Here is a 22400-nt window from a genome sequence, read left to right as displayed (position 1 = left end):
CGCCGTCAGACATTGGGGAACTGGAAGGGCCCAAGCTTTGTAGGCCTGCTCAATGCAAGACCTGACCCACCTGCTAATAGTAGTAGAAGAGGCCTTGTGCCCCAAGTGAGAAGGGAAAAAGGAAACAAACATGGCTTCCGACTTCCTGAAGGAGGAAGTGCACTTAATGTATATTCTAAGAGCCCTTCTTACGTCTAGCGTGTGCCACTGCCACTCTAAGTCATGGTGCGGGAGAGGACAGAAGTCAGGCAAAACAATGTCCTGGGACCTGTGAAACCAGGTGTTAACCTTTGGAATAAATGAGGGGTCCAGACGAAGAACAACCCTATCATTGTGAAAGGAACAAAGGTCCTGTCTGATGGAAAGAGCAGCAAGCTCGGAAACCCTCCTGGCAGAAGTGATGGCAACAAGGAACACTACATACAGAGTCAGGAAATGGAGAGACGCTGTCCTAAGGGGTTCAAGGGGAGGCTTTGTAAGGGCATTAAGGACCATATGAAGGTCCCAGAAAGGATACTTGTGAACCACCGGAGGGTGCAGGTTGGAAGCCCCTTTCAAAAACCTCCTGACTGAAGTGTGATGGGATAAGGAAGGAAGCAAACCCCATGAAAGGACTGAGGAGAGGGCTGCAACCTGCCTGCGTAAAGTGTTGGGGGCAAAACCTTTCTCCAGCCCATGCTGAAGGAAGCTAAGAACTTCTGCCAACTGGGCTGAAGCAGGAGAAAGACCCTCCCTGAGGCACTATCGGGAAAAAGCTTTCCAGGTGGCATCATAGATGCGCCTTGTAGAAGATGCCAGGATAGTGAGGATGACCCTTTCTGGAAGATCAGCCTCCTCTAGCCGCTGCCGCTCAAGTGCCACATGGTCAGCTTGAACCACTGGGGCTCTGGGTGGAACAGGGCCCCCCGGTGAAGGGAGATTAGATGGGCTGGGATCCTGCAAGGAAAAGCCACCGATAGGTTGACCAGGTCCGCAAACCAGGGCCTCCTTGGCCATTAGGGTACCAGGAGGAGGAGCTCCACACGTTCCTTCAACATCTTCTGAATTACTGCCGGAATGATGGGACGGGGGAAAGGCGTAGAGGAGACCCTTGGGCCATCTGCACTGAAGAGCATTGGTCCCCTCCACTCCCTGGAAAGGAAACCTGGTGAAGAATCTGGTGACTTGGGCATTTTGAGGAGTGGAGAAGAGAACCACCTCCGGTGATCCAAATCTGAGGGAAAGATCCCTGAATAGAGACGGAGGAATGGACCATTCTGCCTGGGCAACTAAGCTCTTGCTGAGCCAGTTGGCCTGGGAGTTGGCAACCCCGGAGATATGGTCCACCGAGATCGACAACAGGTGTTTCTCTGCCCATAACCCCAACTGTAGAGCCTCTCTTATGAGGGCTTTGGACCTTGTCCCCCCTTGCCGGTTGACATGAGCCTTTGCAGTCATGTTGTCCGTAAGGACTAGAACATGAGAGCCGGTCACTGATTGCGTGAAATGCTTGAGAGCCAGAAAAATGGCTCTGTGCTCTAGCCAATTTATGGGAAGGGTCTGCTCTGATCTGGACCAAACACCCTGAGCTATCTGGCCCTGCATATGGGAACCCCAACCCAAGAGGCTGGCATTGGTGGTTATCACTAGCCTGTCTGGGTCCCTGAACAGGAGTCCCCTCCAGATTGATGGGAAATGCCACCAATTGAGAGATCTCCAGATTTGTGGTGGGAGTGGAACCTTGATGGATGAATGGCTGGTTCCTTCTCGTTGGTAGGGAAGCAGGAACCATTGGAGGGTCGGGAATGGAGCTGAGTCCACAGGACAATGCCAACACAGGAGACCATCTTCCCCAGAAGTTTGGATAGCAGAGACAGGGGGACAATTTGATGTTGCTGGATCTGGCTGGTGATCTCTGCAAGGCTCTTTCCACGAGCTGGAGACAGGAAAACCTGGCACGACATGGTATCGATGACTGCTCCCAAGTGTTGCAATTTGGTGGTGGGAGACAGCTGGCTCTTTTTGGTGTTGATGGAAAATCCGAGGCTCTGGAGACATGACAGGGTAATTTGCAGATCCCAATGGGCTACAAGGATGGAAGAGGAAAGAATCAAAATGTCATCCAAGTAGCATTGGATCCTCACTGGAATAGAACATAGAGGTGCCATCAATGCTGCCAGAACCTTTGTGAAGACCCTTGGAGCTGATGAGAGGCCGAAGGGAAGTGCTCGATACTGGTAATGGGTATTCTGATAACAGAAACAGAGAAACTGGCGATGATGAGGCCAAATTGGGGTGTGGAGGTAAGCCTCAGTGAGATCAATGGAAGAGAGGAGGTCGCCCTCCCGAACGCTCTCTAAAATAGAATGCAGAGTCTGCATTTTAAATCGCCTGTATTTTACAAATTGGTTGAGAAATTTTAGATCCAGGATGGCTCGCCACCCCCCTGAGGCTTTGGGAACGATGAAAAGGCGAGAGTAAAGTCCATGTCCCCATTGAGAGGGGAGAACAGATTGAATAGCCCTGATTTCAAGAAGGTGCTGAATGGCCTGATTCATGAGGGCTTGCCTGGAAATGTCCCGAGAGACAGGACAGATCAAAAATTTTTGGGGGGGGGTGACGTTAGGAAGTCCAATTGTAACCCTGACCTAATAGTGCTGAGCACCCAGGCGTCCATCGTTGATTCCTCCCATCTGGAGGCAAAGAAGGCTAGGAGACCTCCGATGGGTGGAAAGAACAAGGGATTACTTAGAGCGACGGAAGGAATGCCCTCTCCCCCCCAAAAAGGGCCGTTTACCAGTAGAAGGTGGTTGCCTGCCAGATGTTTCCACCCGTTGGTCTTGGCATTGGGAGTATGGCCTGTGAGAGCAGGGGAAGCAAGATGAGGTCTCCACTCGGAAGGCAGGAGGGTGATAAGGAGCAGGGCGATAGTCGGCTTTCTTCCCAGAGGAAGAAAGAATTTTACGTTTATCTCTGGTTTCGATGAGATAAGGTTCCAGAGCAATGCCAAAAAGCTTATCACCTGCGAATGGAACTGAAGCCAGCTTTCATTTTCGCCATGACTCTGCCTGCCAATTTCGGAGCCATAAAAGTCTTCTTGCTGTTACAGAAGATGCCATGGCCTTGGATGCAAATTTGACGGAATTGAGAGTGGCATCCACAGTGAATTCTGCCGCTGCAATAATCTTATTAAGGTCTTGGTGAGACCAAAGGTGAGAAGCAGGCAATCTATTCTGGAGTTGGCGCAGCCACCGTATGGACGTCCTCATGAAAAAGGATGCTGCTGTTGAAGCCCGAACAGCCCAAGCAGCGGCCTGGTGATTGCACTTGAGGGTCTGTTCGGAACGTTTATCATCTGGTTTCAGGATATCTTCTGGATCTGTGGGAGTGCCAGAAGATGAGAACGAGGCCAGAACCGGAATGTCAACAGGAGGCACTGCCAGGGCATTGTCCAGAGCTGTGCTGACATTGTAGAAACACTTATCCAGAGAAGATGGGCGAGGACCTGCCGAAAGAGAAGCGCACTGTTCCTTGACCATGTCCAGGAACAAAATGGGAGAAGGCAAAACCTCTGGATGCACTACAGGCTTGGAGAAGAGCGAATCCCCTTGACTAGAGGGATTTCCTTGTGGCTCGGGAGCCACTTCCTCTGGCGACAGCTTGGCATTGACCAAGGCCTTGCTGAGTAATGGCCTGAAGAGAGTAGGTTTGAAGACCAATGCAGAGGAAGTCTGCTCTGGGCGAGAATCCTCTTCCTCTGAAAGATTTTGGTCAAAAATCTCACCCTCTTCACGCTCTGAATGAGAAGAGTAACTGTGTTCAGATGGTGAAGGCCTTCCTTCCTCATCAACCTCCTCCCATTCTGGTAGAGAAGAATGGACCCTGAGGTCCTGAGGCCTGTGTAAATCAGGATGATGAGGCAAGGAACTTATAGATTCAGAAGGGAGAAGGGCCTGAACCCTTTCCAGAGGTTGAAGAATTTGCTTGAAGCCTTCAGCCAACATCTTGGATATCCCTTGGCCTATGCTCAAAGGTAGATGCAGAAGGCCGAAGGGCCGCTGCTGTGGGAGTGAAAGTGGCTTCAGGCCTAGATTGAGGAGAGGTTCGAGGCCTGGAGGGAGGGGGAGCATAGGGCACAGAAGCCTGTTGGAAATAAGGCCCAGATCTGCTTAGATCCTGAGGATCTGATTGTACAGCAAGAGCCTCAGGAGACCAAGATGGGAGGATGAAAAGGCTCATAGATAATTTCTCCTCCCCTGGGAGGGCTTGGCTGGGGCCCATGAGTATCACCTGAAACATGTTGTAGTTGCATATTGAATAATTCTGTTGAACTGCCTCTCTAGAGCTGCATGTCTGCACTTCTCTGCCCTCAATTCAGCCTGAGTTGCCTTCTTAAGGGCTAGAGCCTTAGCTTTGATTTTAGCAGCCACCTCCCTTTGGACTGATTGGGTGCATTGCCTACGTCTTTTTCTCTTATTGGGCTTAAGAGACTGTTCCACTGGGGGAGAAAGCTCTGCTTGAGCCTTATCTTGCTCCATTTGTAGAATAAAGGCTCTTGTGTTGGAAAGAAGCTGTTTAGAAATCTTTCTATTAAGCCCCTTAGGGTATAAATAGCCCCTGGGCTTACAAAATGGCCGGTCATTTTGTGGTGGAAGGCTTGAATCCAACAGGGCCACTGACTACAGGAAAACAGGCTCCAAGATTGAAAAATCGCTCCTTAGGCTATACAGAGCCCTGAGCGAAGTCAGCAAGGGAAAAACGCAGCAACCAGCCACACGATCAGCTGGCTTGCCCTCTTATCAGTTTGCCGATCATTTTTACGATTGCTCCAAACCACAAGCATGGGGGGAGGTCTGCAGATGCGGCCCAGCTTGCCTGCACAGAGCTCTGTAACACTGCTCCCAACGTTGCAGGAGAGAGAGAGCCCTGCTCTCCTGGAAGAGCAGCTGCCCAGATCCCTGGGAGCTGCTTGAAGCAAGGAAAAAAGTACTGAAGATCGCTGGTGATTACTATCTAATGGAATGCTTTCAGAGACACAGCTCCTGACTGAAAGGAGCCGAGTCAAAAGCTGGGGTCTCTCCCAGGGGCTGGCTTTTATATCTTAGTACAGACTCAGCTAATTGATGTCATAGGAAGGAGTCAACCCATCCTGGGCTCTTGATGCAGCATGGAGGAGAATAAAAGATACATTCGTCAAGAATCAAGGTACAACATTTAATGATAGTCATAGGGTACAATAAGCATTCAAATCATACTAGGAAACAGTCAGTATAAATCATAAGTATACAAGCAACAAAGTTACAGACATACAGTCACAAGTGGGAGGGGATGGGTGATAAGGAGTGATAATGATAAGGACCATTATAACTGAGGAAGAAGTAGGAAATGAGAAAGGCATTTAACAGCACTGTCGTTTAAGTTTTTTCTTTAAAATCCATTTTTTGTAAACATATATAGGTTCAGGCTACTATAGCTTTGTTTCTGTACATTTAATTTAACAAAAGAATATTTCTTTCCTATCATCAATTGTCTTGAAAGCAGCAGCATTTGGAGCAGGATGGAGCCCATCAAATGGCTAGTGTGATCTGCTGTCGTCAGGGCGGAGGGTGGGAGTTAGGGGGTGATTTTTTGTTTTTTTTCCAGATTTTGTTCTATTGTACTTTATTAATTTATTTGATTCTTTTTGCTAGTTTTTATTGTTTTTTATTTTTATTTTTTGTTTTAAATATGGTTTTACATTGTGTAAACTGACTCGAATCACTATGGGTGAATAGGCAGCAACATAAATTAATTAATTAAATAAATAAATTTCCTTGTCTTTCCTTAATCAAATCAAATGCATTTCCCAAATTACTATTATCAGCCTACATACCTTAATATGTAAGCTGATAAAATCAATTTGTGAAGTACATTTGAGTAGATAGCTTAATCCAGGGGTCCCAACCCACAGCCTGCAGCCTGATGGGAACTGGTCCACATAAGCGGCAGGCACGTGTGCAAAACCATTCCCCCCATCACTGCTGCCGGTCCATGGAGACAGAAAGTTTGGGGATCAATTTGTGATGACTTGAGGCATGACACAATAACCAAGTCACAAAAATAGAAGAAAGTCCCTTTAATGCCTCCAACTTGGCCCCAATTTCCAATTATCCTCGGCTGGATATCAAACTTGTAAAGAAAACAGTTTACTGAGGGAGTAAATGCAGTCCACACCCAAAGTAAAGTTAATTTGAAATAAAAACCCCAACCCACCACACTGAAGGAATTACTACAGTAGGCAAGGATGATTAATTGCAGACTTCTACCAGATAATGCACAAACCACAGTTGGGAGGAAGCCAAAACACAGATAAGCTCCGACAAGAATGCACGCTTTGCTTCCAGCAACTTTGCCATGTGCAGTTTGTCCTTTTAAACAGTCCTTCCAGCTGCAGCCCATGAAGAGGATCAGGGCCCCTTCCTCCCCCATAGACCATGCCACTCACGTTTCTCCCTTATCCGCTCCTCCCTGTGTGCCCTAGGATAAAGAGGGGATGGGCCTGGGTCTTCCTTTGAATTCCCATCTGGTGAGAGGGGGGAGCTGGTGTCGTGACGATACGGCATGCGATCTTGAAGGTCTGCCGATATCGCTGCCGATATCTTTGCTCCTGGATGGTCCAAAAAGATCTAAACCATCCCGAAGAGACGGTGAAAGTAAAGAGCACATCCTGTCGATCCCAGGGATACCGCAAAGTCCCTGGTAGATCCAGGAGAAGCTCTTTTTGCCAGCGGCAAAGAGGCAGCCATTAAAGCTGCTGAAGTTGGGACAGCTCCGAAACGAAAGAGAACAGAAAGAGAGAGTGTGCTGGTTTGGTGAGAACTTTTTCTTTATTTTAAGATGTGAAAGGACACCCTAAGGAAAAGAATGAATCTGTAAAAGTTTTGACAGAAGTGATTAAGCGGTGATTTTAAACAGGAGTGTCAAAGTAATATTTTTTTTTTTTGTCATTGCTGGATTTTTTACATACGATCTTATACTTGAAACTGGACTGTTTTTTTCTCTTCTTTTTTTTCTTCTTTTTCTCCTTTTTGATTTTATAATATTTTAGGCTAGAGACTCCCTTTTAGTTATTTTTTTAAAAAAATTCTTTTTCTTTTTTTAATTAATTATTATATTTTTCTTGGAAAAGGAGGGGGAAAGTGAAAGCAAAAGAAATATTAGAGATGAAAAGAATATAAAAGGGATGAAAATTAAAAAGGAAGAATTTAAGTTGCAAGCATTTGCAGATGATCTGGTTTTCATTTTAAAAGACCCACTAGAAACAGCATCAAAATTGATAGAAAAGATAGAGACATATGGAAAGGTGGCTGGCTTGAAAATAAATAAAGACAAAGATCTTGACAAAGAATATGTTATCAAGACAAAAGGAAGAACTGGCAGATCTATTGAAAATCCGGGTCATGAATAAGATCAAGTACTTGGGGATATATTTGACAGCAAGATGCAGTACACTAAAAGAGAATAATTATATCAAACTTAAGCAGCAGATAGCGCTAGATCTGGCAAAATGGGAAAATTTACAACTGTCATTAATAGGGAGAATATCAACAATCAAGATGAATATATTACCCAGAATTTTATATTTGTTCCAAACAATTCCAATTAGGCTTGAAAAGATTGCTTTGAAGATTTAAATAAAATTGTGTTGAAATATATATGGCAAGGGAAGAAAGCGAGAATAAAGTTAAAACTTTTGCAAGATGCTAGAATAAGAGGAGGATTTGGTTTGCCTAATTGGGAGTTATACTACCAAGCTACAAATGTGATGTGGGTTAAGGAATGGATAACATTTAGAAATACTAGATTGTTGACATTAGAAGGACATGATCTGTTGTTGGGGTGGCATGCTTTTTTATGGTATAAAGGAACTAAAACACAGGGGTACTTTAAAAGACATTATATACGGGAGTCCTTGTGGTTAAACTGGGAGAAGATTAAAAGACAATGTTATTTGAAAATTCCAGTCTGGTTATCGACTATTGAAGCATTTTCTTATCCTATAATATACAAAAAAGGAACAAACAGTTAGATATGGTGAAATATTGAATGAAAAGGGTGAACTTAAATCTATGCAAAAATTAGAGGAACAAGGTATAAAGATGAATTGGTTTTCATATGTGCAAATACATTCAAGGTATGATAAAGATTCTAAAACAGAAGGTTTCTATGATAAATTGACTGACTTAGATAAGATTTTGACAGGTACTGATGAAAAGGTGATTTAAAAATTGTATGGATATTTATTAGAAATTAAAGTAGAAGAAGAACAAGTTAAAGAAACTATGATTGCTTGGGGGAAGAATTTTGGATATGGATTATAAAATGACAATGTCAACAGCATATAAAGAAAATTTGTATAAGATGTTTTACAGGTGGCATCTTCCCCCAACAAGAATAGCAAGGATGTTCAAGAATAAATCCGAAAAATGTTGGAAATGTCATCAGACACCTGGGTCATATTACCATATGTGGTGGATATGTGCGAATGCTAAAAAATATTGGACTAAAATCCACACGTGGTTGGAAAAAATGACAAAAAGGCATATAAATTTGAAACCAGAGATATTTTTATTGGGAATTTTACCTGAAATATATAGTAAAGACTTGAAATACCTGATTGTAAATGTATTAACAGCGGCTAGGATTGTATTTGCTAAAAACTGGAAAAATGAGAAAACACCATCACAGGAGGAAACCATTAAGAAAATATTGGAATTTGCTGAAATGAATAGATTGACATTTGAAATTAGAGAACAAGATGATAAACAACTTTATAAAATTTGGGATCTATTCTATCAATGGTTAGACAATAAAACATAGTAATGAAATATGTAGATTCTTAGAAAATAATAAATATATAAAGATGTATTCTTTTCTTATTATATCTACAAAATGATTTTAGGATAGATTTGGGGTGATAATGTGAACTGTTATAAAACAAATTAAGTAAAATATGATTATTTCGTAAAACATGAATGAATAAAAGTATAGTCAAATGATTGATTAATAATATTAATGTATTTAATATTTGGTTTGAAAGTATGAGAGTATATACAATGTAATTGTAACTGAAGACTACGAAATGGAAGCACAAAACAATTTGTAAACCAACCGGCACACTGTATGTATATATATATGGCAGATGGCTTGATGTTTTTATGTTTTGTTTTTTCATGTTTGTTTTAAAAATCAATAAAAATCAATCAATCAATCAATCAATCAATCAATAAATTCCCATCTGGCCAGTACCCTTCCCCAGTTTCCTCTACAACCACCGGAGCCACACTCCCACGCTCTGTCAGCTGTTCCATCTCTCCCTCGGAGTCAGAATCCAACAGGGGCATGACAAATCTGTTCTAGTTACAAGTAGTCCAAGTTATAACCATTCATTTAGTGACCATTCGAAGTTCAACAGCATTAAAAAAAGTGACTTATGACTGTTCCTTGCAGTTATGACCATAGCAGATCCTCAGAGCCGTGTGATCAAAATTCGAGTGCTTGAAAACTGGCATGTAATTTATGATGGTTGCAATGTCTTAAGGTCATGAGATTGCCCTTTGCAATATTTCCAACTGGTTTCTGATGAGAAAAGTCAACCGGGGAAGCCAAATTCATTTTAGAACCACATGGTTTACTTAACAACTGCAGTAATTTACCGTAACAACTGTGGCAAAAAAAAAAAAGTTTGTAAAATCAGACGTGACTCACTTAACAAATGCTGTTGTTGCTAACTACTCTAGCCAGAGATCTGTTCTCTCAGCAAGTAATATCTACAGGATATCACAAATTACTAGATGCTTAAATGAATTAAATCTTACATTAGATTCCATTATAGAAACTGAAGGTAAACCAGAGCTATTTATGTGAAACAGAAAGACATGTATTTTTAAAAGCAATGATTCTTTATTGAACATGTTAGCTTAAATAAAACAAAATAAAATACCAGTAGGAGATTAATTCTAAGAGATTCTGAATGTTTTCACAGAACTGAAAAATATATGAAGCTTACTAGGTTCCATATATGTAAAAAACATTTCCAACAAAGCAGATTTAATGCCTGCAATTATGATGCATTAAAGGTATCATTTGCCAGAATATTTTGCTTTTTATTTATTTACCTTATGCTTCCCACTAGTTTAATTAGAATCTAACGAAAGGCAAGAAAATAATCACTAGTGTACTGGGATTGGGTAATTGGAAAGTATGGTTTAATATTATACTCAATATAATGTGCTAAATATTCTCATTTTGTTTAGTATCAGAAGGTTATCTCCAGTTACACCAAAATACATGCATCTTGTTCACACACATACTACATATAATATTAGATATATTAACAAGCAATAAATGCATAGATAAATTGCTTAATATGATTTTAAAAGCCATACGCAAAAGACACAACCAACATTTCATCAAAAGCCTAAATCCAAATAATCAGCCATATTTTCACAAAAAACCTTACTTTTCATCAAAAGAAGAAATGATTAATTTACCTCTTTTAGTGTATTCTTGTAAAATCTAAGGTATCCTCTAAGACAGAGATCCCCAAACTTGGCAACTTTAAGAATTGTGGACTCCCAGAATTCTCTAGTCAGCATAGCTGGGAATTCTGGGAGTTGAGGTCCACAAGTCTTAAAGTTGCCAAGTTTGGGGACCTCTGCTTTAAGAAATCAAAGATCTCATTAAAAAATATCTAAGAATATTGTATATAACAGGGGTGCCCAACCTCTCGCCCACTATTGGGCCATGAGCTGTTTGGAACCGGGCTGCAGAAGTGATAGGTGAGTGAGCGCATCCCCACTTGTGTGAGCTGTGGGAGATTGTTTGCACGTACACTCCATTTGCGTGAACAGTGGGCACAAACCATCCCCACTTCCCTGCCCGCTGGTCTCAAAGCTGGAAAGGTTGAGGAACTCTGGTACATAACATCTAAGTTACAATAAAATAATAGTTTTTAAAACTATTAGTAACAATGAAATAATGATAATATATGACATTTAAATGAGCTATAGTTACAACAAATGCATTGTGGGAGAGTGCCCCATCAGAGTTTGACAGATCTTCGGTGCTACAATGTAATGACTAGGAACTATCACACTCCCACACATATAACTAAAAGCACGGCTCTGATATGTTGACAACACCTTTATCATAATTTTAAAAAGGAACACTCAAGAAGACACATGAAACAAATGCATCTACAAAGAAATAAAATTCACAAAGGAAGAAGGAATCAACATATTACCACCCACACTAATCAAGTGCTCTATTACCAAAGACTGTAATCTCTATATTATAGGAGGTAAGGACTATGGTTTTATATATCGTTTTACTTATCACTCAAGTAACTCCAGTAGCATTCTAGATTATATATGTGTTTCAAGAGATAAGCTTGAGAGGTTCGCAGATATACAAGTCCATGTGAGGGAAGGTAGTGATCACCAACCAATTTCAGTTTTATTTCAAGGCAGTTCAGATACATGGAGAAACTCATCTTGTGGCAAAAGGTTTTTTGCAAACCTGGAAGTGAGACAGGATAGAAAACTCAAATGGGCCAAAGTTGATACTGCGGCATTATCTATTTTTTTGGATTCTTCACAACCTCAGATCTGGAGAAGCTTAATTTCTCATCCACCTTCAGGCTCAGATAATATGGCCCATTATGATGATCTATGTCAGTGGTCCCCAACCTTTTTTGTGCCGCGGCCTGGTACCGGCATCACAAAATCATCCACGGCCCGGTATCGGCATCAGCACGCATGGCAAGGCGAGCTGAGCGACCGGCCAGCCAGCCATCCCCCGCTTCTCCCCACCATCTTCAACTCCTCCTTTGTACCTGTGTCAATGGGCTTTGCAACGGCTTTGGGACGGTTGCTCGGCTCGCCTTGCCATGAGTGCTGAAAGAATGCTCACGCCTTAGTTTTGTTCGAAGCCGCCCCCCCCTCGATGAAACTAAGGCACGAGGATTCTTTCAGCACCCAAATGCCGCTTTCTACCCGGAAAAGCTCACCGGAAGCACTTTTTCATCAAAACAAGATGGTGGCACCCAGCAAACCGGCAGCCCGGTAGAAATTGTTGCCTGGACCGGTACCGGTCCGGGGACCAGTGGTTGGGGACCCCTGATCTATGTCATTCACTGAAGAAATTTCTTACTGTCAAACTTCCGATAAGAAACTGCCAACAAGTTGGAGTTAGCTGGTTTGATTCTGACTGTTCGCACAGTAGAAAATATTTGAGAGCTGCAATGCGTAGGGTTCCACGATATCCCACCTCAAAAAACTATAGCAACATGTTGAAAATTAGGTGTGATTATAAGAAATTGATAGCATCAAAGAAGGCTTCCTTTAGAACTAAATTATGGTCGGACTTGGAAATTTGGGCAAAAAGGTCAAATTCAGCTTTCTTTTGGAATGCTGTCTCAGGTATATTGAAGGAATGTAAATTTTATTTTGATATCCCATTCCTACTTCAACCTGGGAGAATTTTTATTCTAATCTTCTTTTTAAATCCAATCAGGACTCTATGCATACCCAAAGCAATGGTTTATTAACTTTAGAAAATCTCCCTATCTGGCCCCCTGTTTCTGTTTCAGAAATTAAATCCATTATTCGATCATTAACAGTTAATAAGGCACCTGGTGAAGATTTTTTGCCCCCGGAATTATTTAAGACTTATATGGACTGGTGGGCGCCTTTGCTAGCAGGGCTATTCACCTTTATAAACAATACTGGCCGCATACCTGTGGGTTGGCAAGTGGCCATTGTTGTTCCCTTACATTAAAAAAGGAGATAGAGGCAATCCAATTAATTACAGACCAGTAAGCGTAATTGGAATTGTTGCTAAAATGTATACAAAGCATTTATTGAGCAAAATTGAAATCTGGGTTATGGAGAATAATCTTTTGGCGGAGGAACAAGCAGGCTTTAGACCAGAGCGATCTACCATAGACAATTGTTTCACATTATATCACTTGGTAACAAGGTATTTAAAAATGGGTAAGAAATTATTCACTGCATTTATTGATCTAAGTGTGGCTTTTGATTCGTTAAACAGAAATATCTTGTGGAGGAAACTGGCGGACCTGAACATGGAGCCCAGGCTCCTTTTTCTGGTTAGGGCCCTTTACTCAAATACCCATGTGAAAATCCGTACTGGCGTAAATGAAGCCCTGTCTAAGAGCAAACCTGCCAATATTAGCATAAGACAGGGCTGCATTTTAGCCCCAATGCTTTTCAATCTCTATGTCAATGATTTACCAGGATTCCTGCATGCAGTAGATTTGCATATGCCAAAGATTCTTGATAAATTTATTAATTAATTTATTTATTAAATTTATTAATACTCTTTTATATGCCGATGACATGGTATTAATGGCTCATTCACAAATAGGCCTGAGAAGACTGTTGTATAAGCTGAATACCTATTGTACTTTGAACTTCTTAAATATTAATAAAAGTAAATCCAAAGTGTTGGTTTTCAGCACAAAAAGTAGGAAATATAATTGGCAGATTAATGGGGAGTCAATCAAACAAGTAAATTCTTACACCTACTTAGGAGTGGTCTTTACTAATACAGGATCTTGGTTTAAACACTTTAAAAGTAGTGCATTAAGAGCTGAGATAAGCACCAAAAGATTATATAAATTATTTAACCATAATTACCCAGGCACTTTGACGTCTCTGTTGAAAGTATTTAGGGCAAAAATAATTCCAATGCTGACATATGGTGCAGAACTGTGGGGTTTAAATAAAGCCTCCCCACTTGAACAAACACAGACCCGCTTTTTAAGACACTTATTGGGGACTGATAAGAACACTTCTGCTTCAGCAGTCAAAGCGGAATTGGGTATCCACTCCTTACATAACCACTTAATAATTAAAACATTTACATACTGGCTAAAGATACAATCAATGGATTCGGATAGACTTCCCAAACTATGCCTAACTGAACAGTTAAATAAGTTCCAATTTAACTCCTGGGCCAGTCAACCCCACAGAGCCATCTTAAGACATGGGTTTTCTACCCAATATTTATTGTCAAGGGCTTCCCAGGCAAGGGAAATATTTTAAACAGAGAGTCTTGGATACTAGTGCCCAGACTGACATGGAATTATTAGCAAAAAACAGATCTATAAGATGGTTGGCTAAGAATAAAAACATCTTCCAACCTGAAAAATACCTTTCAATGGGTATGCCACAATTACAGAGAAGAGCCTATACCAGAACCAGATTTGAGTTACTGAATTCCATGTCCAGACATGAGCGCTTCCACCATGTACCATACCACGAGAGAACCTGCTTATGTGGTTCATCTGTCATTGAAGATATTTCCCACATCTTGTTCAACTGCCAAATATATGCCCCTATTAGGCTTAAATATTTATCATTTCTCCTGGAAAGAACAACCCACTGGGAATCAAATCACAGACTGTTATATATCCTCTGGGCCTCTAATGTACACATCATTCGTAGGACTGCTAAGTTTATAATCAAGGCAGCGGTCCTAAGAACACAATATATTGAACAAATTGGTGTATCCTGCAAGGGTGATCTATTATCCGATTTCTGACTCCCTGGTTTTCCATATATGTTTTCATTACTGTATTCCTATATATCTAACTTATTTGTATTCTGTCTTGTTATATATTTATGTTATGTTATTGATAAGGTCTTATCACTATTCAATTAAATAAACAATACAATACAATACTACCAAAGAACAACCCAACCTCCTACAAGAGGAGCTGTGTAAGAACATTATTCATACAAGCACAAATGTATTTCAGTAATTCAGAACGCCAGAAAAAGGAAACAGACTGTCTATACAACTTCTTTTAACAAAATGTATACCCACAGAACTTTATCAAAAAGTGGCTGAACACTTCACCCACTACATCACTACCAGCAGAAGCTATGAAAAGGAAAACAGTACCATACATAAAAAAATATCTCAGAAGCAACACCAGACCATTACAACCACAGGACATCACTGGAGGACAGAAACAACTAAATCTCTCCAACACATCTTAAGTATATTAAAAGACAAAAAAAAAAAACAAGTGTCATCTGAACCTACAGTGTAAGGGTTGCAATAGCAAATTATGTAGAACAGACAGGCAGAAGACTAGAATAGCCCACCCATGAAGTAGGAGGCAGAAGACACAATGAAAACTCCTTAATCTCACAACACATGAACAGACTCAATCTTATTGTAGTTTCAACTGGAAAACTGAGCAACTTAGTTAGACTAAGCTAAATCCAAAAACACCAGGGAATTCCCAGAAGCTTGGCATTTAGACAAGTCAATTTATTAATCAGATAGTTTACCAGTCAGCCATCAATAAAATCAGCTATCAGTAGACATGAAGAGATAAACCACATTTATTGTATACACCATTCAAAGAGACAGTAAAAATGTTAATGAGGAAACAAAAAGTACAGAACACATCCTCTCCCAGATAAGCAGGGACGAATACTAGACAAAAAAGCACAAACCAATACCCTAATCAAGGAACTACCAACCCTAACCCTATACCCCTCTTCAATACTGGCAAGGCAAATGACTGTATGAAAACAGGAAGCAAACCCTGAAATCACTAGCACTGATTTGGTAATGAGATGCCTGCAAGCAAATAACCATGCTAAGAGAGTCCCAATCTAAAATAACTTTTCCATGTTAACAGAAAATAAATTGGAGAAAAGTTCTAGTATCTTTTCAAGTGAACACAACGTATCAATAAATACCATGTCCATAAGTAACCCAAAGAAATGAATAATTCAGTTATTTTTGTTTGTGGAACAAGAGAAAAACTAACAAAGGAAAATGCTCTTTATTTTGGCTTTGGCACAGATGATAAACTGAGCCTCTGCACAAAGCAGGCAATTATGGAACTCAGAATGACTGCTGAATGACCAGGTCATTATGATAACTGCAGGTGGTAAAGGCCTAATCCACCTCCTTCTTTCTTTGAAAGAACCAGACAAATCCATACAAATGGAGAATTTGATTGCTGCTGGCACCAAAACTATAAGGTATTATTATATAAGGCATCATTATTTGAAAGAAAATAGCTATGAAACTGTTAAAACTTAGGCAACTTTTCAGACCCAGATTTGGAAGCAATAAAGGTTCCTGGTTTCTGATTGTTGAGGTTTCTGCAGTGTCTGATCATCACAGGGGAAGCAAGCAACAAGGAAAAGCTTTATTTTCTTGCTTTTTGAAGGGTCCTCAGTTTGGCAAAGTTAGAACTGAGATACTAAATTAAATTGGCACATGCTGTTACCTAGTATGAGCTACACTTATTTTACAGAGTCTAGAAATTATTAGTAAAGGAAAAGAAAATTAAAAGTAAAGCACATGAATCCACTGGATTGGGTAGCTAACAAGTTTTAAAAATACAGTAATAAATTTAAATAATAAATAAACCTTTCTTCGTCTAGGGGAAATGTGAATCCCTAATACCCTAGAAATTGGAAATGTTTCAATTTTGACCATAAGATTGTTTGGATTAGACATAAAAATGTATGAACAATGGATGACAAATCTGAAAAAAAAGAAGCAACCCTGGCTTTTGCCAGCTTTGTGTTGTACAAAGAAAAAGAAAAAAGCTATTGCTCATTGCAGTTAATAGAACTAGCAATTAAAACAAGCAGTTTTGGGAATGTGCTCCATGAAGATAGAGCCTACAGCTTCCTGAAGATATTCCAATAAATCCAATAGATAAACAAATAATTTTCAGTGGGACCAAGTCTATTTTTCTGTTTTATCATACCACAGATAAAAGTCCAAGATTAAGACATTGAGGGAATATATAACAACTAAGGACTGCTTCCCAAATTTCACTGCCTTTTTCTTCATTCACTTTTTTTAAAAATAAGAGTCATGTGTTCTCAGAAATACAATACTTAGTCCTAAAATCAATTCTGATTAAGAAACAGCTTCAGATTATTATGAATGCTAGACTCCATCAAATTAATTTAAAAGTAGCTCTGAAGGGCAGCACTGAGAAGTGAAAAAAAATTAAAATTCTAAATGGGCAATTTGTGGACATGTTAAAAAAAACAGCCATTCATTTCAGAATAAAATCAAGCCTTCATAAAAGTGTTAAAAACACGTTCTGAAATGTTCCCACGTGGGTGACTGAATTGTTATACCTATTTTTGGAATACTGTTAAACCATCTGATAGGAGAGCTATTTGATGCTGCTTATTATAGATACTTCAGGACAGGACATACATATATAAGTTTGGCTTTCAAAGGACCACAGTAAAAGCTAATAAGTGCATCATGTGATTTCCTTCAGTGTCTCATCTTAGAACATCTAAAAGGATTGTTTGCCATCAATCAAATGACTCTTATTGTGCATCCCAGGCACTTATTATAGGCAGCCTCAACAGCACATCCTGCTTCAGCTCTGCTTTTAAAGCCCTGCAAGACATGAATCTGGCAAGAGCAGCTTTCTTGTCAAGTTCATTCTGCCCTTCTTGAACTTGAAGTAGCACAGGCATTTCATACCTTCTTTTCCCTCCTAGGATGAGTTACAGGATGTAGCCCAGTCTAATGGGTCCAAAGTTATTCCATGTGTTTTGGTTGCAAGCAGATCTGAATCCAAGTCACACCCATCTCCTAACTGAGCCTGATGCACAACAGCTCAGAAAGACCGATACAACTATGGATTCACAATTGCCTGTGTGTATTACTACAGGTAGTCCTCAACTTATAAACATGATTGAGCCCAAAATTTTCATCACGAAGCAAGACAGATTTCAGTTTTGCCCCATTTTATGAAACTAAGTGAATCCCTGCAGTTGTTAAGTTAGTAACACAGTTAAGTGAATCAGGCTTCCCCATTGCTTGTCAGAAGGTTGCAGAAAGTGACATGACCTCAGGAGACTGCAACCATCATAAATAGTCTGTTGTCAAGCATCTGATTTTTGATCGTGTGACCATGGTAATGCTGCAACAGTTGTGTGAAAAATGGTCACAGGTTTTTTTTCAACACCGTTGTAATTTTGAACTGTTATTAAACAAATGGTTGTAAGTCAAGGACTACCTGTATTAAAAATGTACTAACTCTATCCTATTTTAATGTTACTGTAGTTATTAATGAGTCTTGGTGGCGCAGTGGTTAGAGTGCAGTACTGCTGGCTACTTCTGCTGCAGCCAGCTGCCTGCAGTTTGGCAGTTCAAATATCGCCAGGCTCAAGGTTGACTCAGCCTTCTGAGGTGGGTAAAATGAGGACCCAAATAGTTGGGGCAATAGGCTGACTTGGTAAAACACTTAGAGAGGGCTGTAAAGCACTATACAGTGGTATATAAGTCTAAGTGCTATTGCTATTAGGGGAATTGTGCAACTTTTCCAATTTGATCCTGAACTGGTGTTTCAAAATGCATTGGAGCATATTTTTCTAAATCTGTTCTGTGACAAATAGATGGGGTCTCAAGACAGATTAAGAGCTAACAAAGAAAATTCACATGCAGTCAAATGCAGCTAATTTTCTATCACTGGAGTTTTGCCTCTTGACCAGGAGTTGAAGAGGGATGTTGGTTTTTAGACTAGCAGGTTCTGCAGCCTGAAAATTTTTGATACTCCTTGCACTGCAGACAACTCATTAAAGCAGCCCTTTCTCTTTCCAGGATCACATACTAGTTGTTCTATTGAGTCACAAGCATACTATATACTCGGTGCCATAGGACAACCAAGCACTGCAAACAAAGCCTCAATTTTTTTTAACACATTATTACCTGGGTATCTAGAAAATGGGATTCTGACAAGAGTTAGGAGAAAGAACACAGCATTTTCTCTGACTTCTTTCTTGAAAAGGAATCTTATTGGAATGGCTTCCACAGTTACAGTGCATAATAAGCCACTTCAACCTTCTGGAAGACCATGAAATGCGACTCTTTCCACCAAGCATTGAACTAGGATGAGGGCTGAGCCTGGAGATTGATAGGGGGTTAGCATAGCCCCAGGTGGGAAGGATTGTTCTGGTTTTATTATCTTTTTACTGGCTATTGTTAACTGGCCATGATGACTCTGAGACAGGCAGTTACACAGTTCTTTAAATAAATATATAAATTGATCAATCTATCAATAAAAGCCACACACACCCTTCCAGCCAGTCCATATATCCCTCATATTGAAAATGCACCTTCTTACCCAGCCCACTTCTGTTACTTAACCAAGTTAGCAACCAATTTGCTGCTTAAGAAACAAAACAAAATAAAATGGCATTAACCATTCTACTTACAAGTGGCCCAGTCTCACTTACAGATAAGTGAGACTGGTCTGATGATAATAAGAGGAATGGCACTCAAGTTCAAAGAGATATTCGGATAATCAGAAAAAGATATAATGACATCTAGGAAGCAGACAAGAAGGAAGCAAGTGTTCCGGAGCAGTTTTTCTCAACCTCAGCAACTTTAAGGTGTCTGAACTTCAATTCCCAGCATGCAGGCTGGGGAATTCTGGGAGCTGAAGTCCAGACATCTTAATCTTGCTAAGGATGAGAAGCACTAAGATAGAAAAGGCGGAGAGAAGAAGATGATTCAGCCTGTGTGCTTTATGCAGAATATATGATATGCTGGGCAACAAGGAAAGGAAGGAGTGATTCAGTGGAAACAACAAGGAACTTGGAGAAGCCTTCTAGGATTATGGAAAGAATGTTAAAGTTTCCTTAGAATTGTAGCAACTCTATTTTCCAGTCTTCATAAGGCTTCCTAACGTTTAAGTCTTCATAACGTTTAAGAATCGCCGTTGAAGAAATTCAGGGCTTTTGCTGAACTCGCATGTAGTTCTACCTACTAAAAGGGCAATCAATGGCTGGAATACATTTGAATCCTCTGCATGTTAAGTGGGGTTTGGTATAATAGGGTTAACTATGATTTCTGTAGTAAAAGTTTCTGTGAGAGGCATTGCCGAAAGTGTGGAAGTAGTGACTCTGTTACCATGCCAGTGAGTGATGACTCACTCGACACAAAGCCACATACTGCTTTCATTATTATATTCGTATAATACTTGTTACAGTATGCCTATGCCACGACAACACTTGCGATAAATTGATCGAAAGTACCCGATACAACTCTGAATATACAGAGACTGCAAATGATAATAAACACAAGCCTGAAAACTTACGAGTCTTGGATCGGCACTTTAATACAAACTTACTCGTACTCCGCACCCATTTAAACATGCCCCGAGGACGCCCCTCCCAATGAGCAACGCTCCAAAGCGCCTCGGAGTTCAAGCTCTGCGAAATTCCGCTAAACGCTTTTCCTGTCAGGGACCGGTGCGAACTTGCGCGAAACCCACAGAGGCTTTAGAGACCGGACTTCGCGGTCTCGCAAGTGGGCTTCCCCGGCTCAAGCGGGTCCTGCCCTTGTGCGCCCCCTGCAGCCGAGAGTCGGCGGCGTTGGCGTTGGTGCCGGCCGTCTCTTGGCTCAGCTCGACTGGCCGGGAAAGGAGCTACTGACCTGGCATTATGGCGGCAAGGCAGGAAGCGTCTTTGTCCCGCGGCTGGCGAGCCCGGCCTTCCGCGCTGCCTCGGGGGCGTCTCTCGAGCCTTCCGAGAAGCTAGGAGGCCCCCCCCGGCTGCGCGGCTCTGATTACAGGACTGCCTCGTCCTCGCGGCTTTCCTGCAAGCCTACCAGAAGCTGCGGAGGAGGAAGTGGGATAGGAGCCGCCGCCCGGCCAGCAAGTTTCTTTCCTCCCCGCTTGTCCTCCCAAGACCTGGCCTGGGGATTGGAAAAGCTGAGTCGAAACTCTCGCATTCCGCCTCGCGGCTGGCTCTGAAGCGTTGCTGTTTTGGATCTACAGAGAGAGAGAGAGAGAGAAACGGAATTCTGTTCCTTCTTTAAGCTTGTTTAAGGCTTGTTTAGGAGACAAACTATGTAGCAGGATCCTTGAAAATGGCAGACGGTCAAGACCGGTCAGCCATGTCAGCGGGCAACTGCGGCTGGATTTGGGGGGGGGGGGTCAATCTTGGAGCCTAACTTTTAAGAATTGCTCCCCTCAATAAGAAAGGGATCTGGGTCTGAATACAAATCCAGCAGCTTTTGGGCCTTTTTAGAATAAAGTCAGTGTACATATGCTTTGTGTGTACATACAAGCAATAAGCGATAAATCTTTTTTTCCACCCAAATGTTACAATGAATTTGCAAAGAACGAAGCAGTAGCCCATAGAACGAACCTTTTGTATGCATGGAACATAAAAATCTGTCATACTCTGACCATTCTGCCTTTGCTGTCTGAGAAGCATTTATCCAAGTCCAGGGTTCTGCCAAAGACTAGACTGGGGGACGCCTTGAATGAGAGGACTTGGTTGAGTTCAGTGGGGCACTCACTGAGCTGTGCCCAGTGGTTGGAATGATACAGATATTGTTATGGATGCGGATGTTGGGAGCTCTTGAGTCTGATCAAATTTGGAACTTCTACTTGCAATTGTATGAATTCTTTTTTCCCTCCTTCCCTTCAATTGTATCCAGTTATTGGACACTATCTGAACAAGGCCCTACAGTTTTTTGGCAAGGCTTTTCAGAAGTAGTTTGCCATTGCTTCCTTGTAGGGCTGAGATAAAGTGACTGGCCTAAGGTCACCTATCTGACATCGTGTCCAAGGCAAGGCTAAACTTCACCATCTCAATTTCTAGCCTGATGTAATACACCACACTAAATTGGCTAATGCTGAATTAACATTAACATTCCTTTACTGTGGGTGCTTTAACTTTGACCAACATGTAATGAAGCAAACAAAGGTAAAGGAATCAACTGAGAAGAGCGCTCTTATTAAAGAACTCCTTCTCTTCACATGAGGTGATGATAATGCCTGAAATGGAAGGTTTCTGGGCAGATTACATTTGTTTAATTAAATGTTTCTAAAACATAAGGGGGGAGGGTGGGAAAGAGAATTGTATGTTGCAGTTAATAGCAGAGAAAAACACAAGTCAATATTCTAGAGCTGAGCAGGCATTTAAAATCAAACTGAATACAAAAGTAGGAATTCTTGGGTAAAAATGGAAAATCTTTGAGCAAAAATATATTAATATAAATGTCTTGCATGCCTCATTTATATGTGTGTGTGAGGGGTGCATATATACACGAGGCCGCACATGTGACTATATACATGAGGTCTCTCTCTCTCTCACACACACACACACACAATTGTGAGAGATATTGGAAAGGGGCCTCTGAAAACAACTGTGGCCTGAAGCTGTTCAAGTAAGCATTGAAGAAAAATATAGGGATTTTAATTTGGACAGGCTCTTCTCTGTAGGATATTTAAAACTGATTTATCGTAACTTTTTCCCAGCTTATTCCTTTCCTTTTTCCTGCAAACTTTCCAATTCCCCAATAGTCATAAAAACCTTTGCCTGAGGATTAAGGTG

At 41.1% G+C, this 22400-nt stretch overlaps 1 protein-coding gene across 7 annotated transcripts in view; it reads right to left on the bottom strand.

The window, feature by feature from the left end:
- CARD19 (caspase recruitment domain family member 19) overlaps positions 1 to 22400 on the bottom strand; it is a 42645-nt gene that overhangs the window by 17755 nt on the left and 2490 nt on the right. For 2 of the 7 annotated variants that reach the window (XM_087923885.1, XM_026723992.2), the window contains exon 2: positions 20491 to 20827. The exons of 1 other annotated variant lie outside the window; for it this stretch is intronic. In XM_087923885.1, coding sequence (XP_087780011.1) covers positions 20491 to 20497 — 7 coding nt within the window. In that variant the 5' untranslated portion in view covers positions 20498 to 20827. Of the gene's footprint in view, positions 1 to 20185; positions 20405 to 20490; positions 20965 to 22400 lie in introns of those variants that run through there. 4 more of the 7 variants (XM_087923886.1, XM_026723984.2, XM_026723969.2 and 1 more) reach the window with 4 other exon arrangements.

Source organism: Pseudonaja textilis, chromosome 2 (assembly GCF_049901715.1).
Source record: "Pseudonaja textilis isolate UNSWEBS1 chromosome 2, rPseTex1.2, whole genome shotgun sequence".
NCBI lineage: Eukaryota > Metazoa > Chordata > Lepidosauria > Squamata > Elapidae > Pseudonaja > Pseudonaja textilis.
The sequence above is the reverse complement of the archived record's forward strand: the minus strand, read 5'-3'. Positions and strand labels throughout refer to the sequence as shown.